At 32.4% G+C, this 1982-nt stretch overlaps 1 protein-coding gene across 2 annotated transcripts in view; it reads left to right on the forward strand.

Moving 5' to 3' along the window:
* The window catches only part of LOC137655820 (CRISP/Allergen/PR-1-like), a 13064-nt gene extending 11810 nt beyond the window's left edge, over nucleotides 1-1254 (forward strand). The window contains exons 8-9 of one of the 2 annotated variants that reach the window (XR_011046868.1): nucleotides 206-1002; nucleotides 1108-1254. Coding sequence is in view for 1 of the 2 variants with exons in the window: in XM_068389994.1 (XP_068246095.1) it covers nucleotides 206-415 (210 nt within the window). In the remaining variant the exon portion in view is untranslated. Of the gene's footprint in view, nucleotides 1-205 lie in introns of both variants that reach the window. The other variant, XM_068389994.1, reaches the window with a different exon arrangement.
* Nucleotides 1255-1982: the final 728 nt, after the last annotated feature.

Consider the following 1982-nt stretch of genomic DNA (forward strand, 5'->3'; position numbering starts at 1 on the left):
TTATGATTATGATTATAATTATAATTATGATTATGATTATGATTATACTTAAGATTGAAATTATAATTAAAACAACAACAACAACAACAACAACAACAACACAACAACAACAAAAACAACAGCAACAACAACAACAACAATAATAATAATAATAATAATAATAATAATAATAATCACTTTTTATCAATGTCTTTCATCCTCACAGCTCGTGTGGGCCAGTACAAATGAAGTGGGATGCGGAGCCATACGCAATCAATGCACGCACAAAGGTGTGTCCTATGACGACTGCAAGACGTACGTATGCAACTATGGACCGGCGGCAAATGTCAAGAACCGCCCCGTATATGAGAAGGGGCCGACCGCCTCAAATTGTCCCGAGGGAAAATCGAGGCGGTATAAGGGACTTTGCAAGTGATAGGGGTGGTAATAAGTCACATGCTTTCATCTTTGTTATTCTATGTATTGGTGTGCTACTGTTACTAACACACATTTGGGTTCCCTTCAAATGTCATCTTCAATGTGTTATAGATTAGATTTTGACATCTTCAAGTAAAGTCTAGGTAAGTTAACTTTAAAATAGTTTATTCTTTAAAAACAGTATTAACATCTCCATCACAGGAGTATTTATGGTTTGGTCGGATGACCATTCCGTATGACATCTCAAAGTGAACTGCCTAGCCACAAATTAAAGTTATTTCAGTATTAGGTAATACATTTTATGTGTATCTATATATAAAGAGACCCACTTTCTTCTTTGTTAGTGTATGTACCTAGAAATAAATTAAAGTTATTCCAGTAATAGGTGATACATTTTATGTGTATCTATAAAGACACATACTTTCTTCTTGGTTAGTGTATGTACCTAGCAGCAAATTAAAGTTATTTCAGAAATAGGTGATACATGTTATGTGTCTTTATATAAAAAGCAATACTGTAGAGGACATATTTTCTTCTTTGCTAGTCTATGTACCTACCAACAAATTAAAGTTATTTCAGTAATAGGTGATACATGCTGTGTGTCTATATATAAAGAAGTCAGTAAACCGCCAACTTTCTTCTTTGCTAGTCTATGTACCTAGCAGCAAACTAAAGTTATTTCAGTAATAGATGATTCATGTTATGTGTCTATATATAAAGATTGCAATAAAGCACCTACTTTCTTCTTTGCTAGTCTATGTACCTAGCAGCAAACTAAAGTTATTTCAGTAATAGATGATTCATGTTATGTGTCTATATATAAAGATTGCAATAAAGCACCTACTTTCTTCTTTGCTAGTCTATGTACCTAGCAGCAAACTAAAGTTATTTCAGTAATAGATGATTCATGTTATGTGTCTATATATAAAGATTGCAATAAAGCACCTACTTTCTTCTTTGCTAGTCTATGTACCTAGCAGCAAACTAAAGTTATTTCAGTAATAGATGATTCATGTTATGTGTCTATATATAAAGATTGCAATAAAGCACCTACTTTCTTCTTTGGTAGTCTATGTACCTAGCAGCAAACTAAAGTTATTTCAGTAATAGATGATTCATGTTATGTGTCTATATATAAAGATTGCAATAAAGCACCTACTTTCTTCTTTGCTAGTCTATGTACCTAGCAGCAAACTAAAGTTATTCCAGTAATAGATGATTCATGTTATGTGTCTATATATAAAGATTGCAATAAAGCACCTACTTTCTTCTTTGCTAGTCTATGTACCTAGAAGCAAATTAAAGTTATTTCAGTAATAGGTGATACATTTTATGTTTATCTGTATATAAAGACACTTACTTTCTGCTTCGGTTAGTGTATGTACCTATCAGCAAATTGAAGTCATTCCAGTAATAGGTGATACATGTTATGTGTCTTTATACAAAAATAGCAATACCGTAGAGCACCTATTTTCTTCTTTGCTAGTCTATGTACCTAGCAGCAAATTAAAGTTATTCCATTAATAGGGGATACATGCTGTGTGTCTATATATAAAGAAGTCAGT

The sequence above is a fragment of the Palaemon carinicauda genome, chromosome 16 (assembly GCF_036898095.1).
Source record: "Palaemon carinicauda isolate YSFRI2023 chromosome 16, ASM3689809v2, whole genome shotgun sequence".
Taxonomy (NCBI): domain Eukaryota; kingdom Metazoa; phylum Arthropoda; class Malacostraca; order Decapoda; family Palaemonidae; genus Palaemon; species Palaemon carinicauda.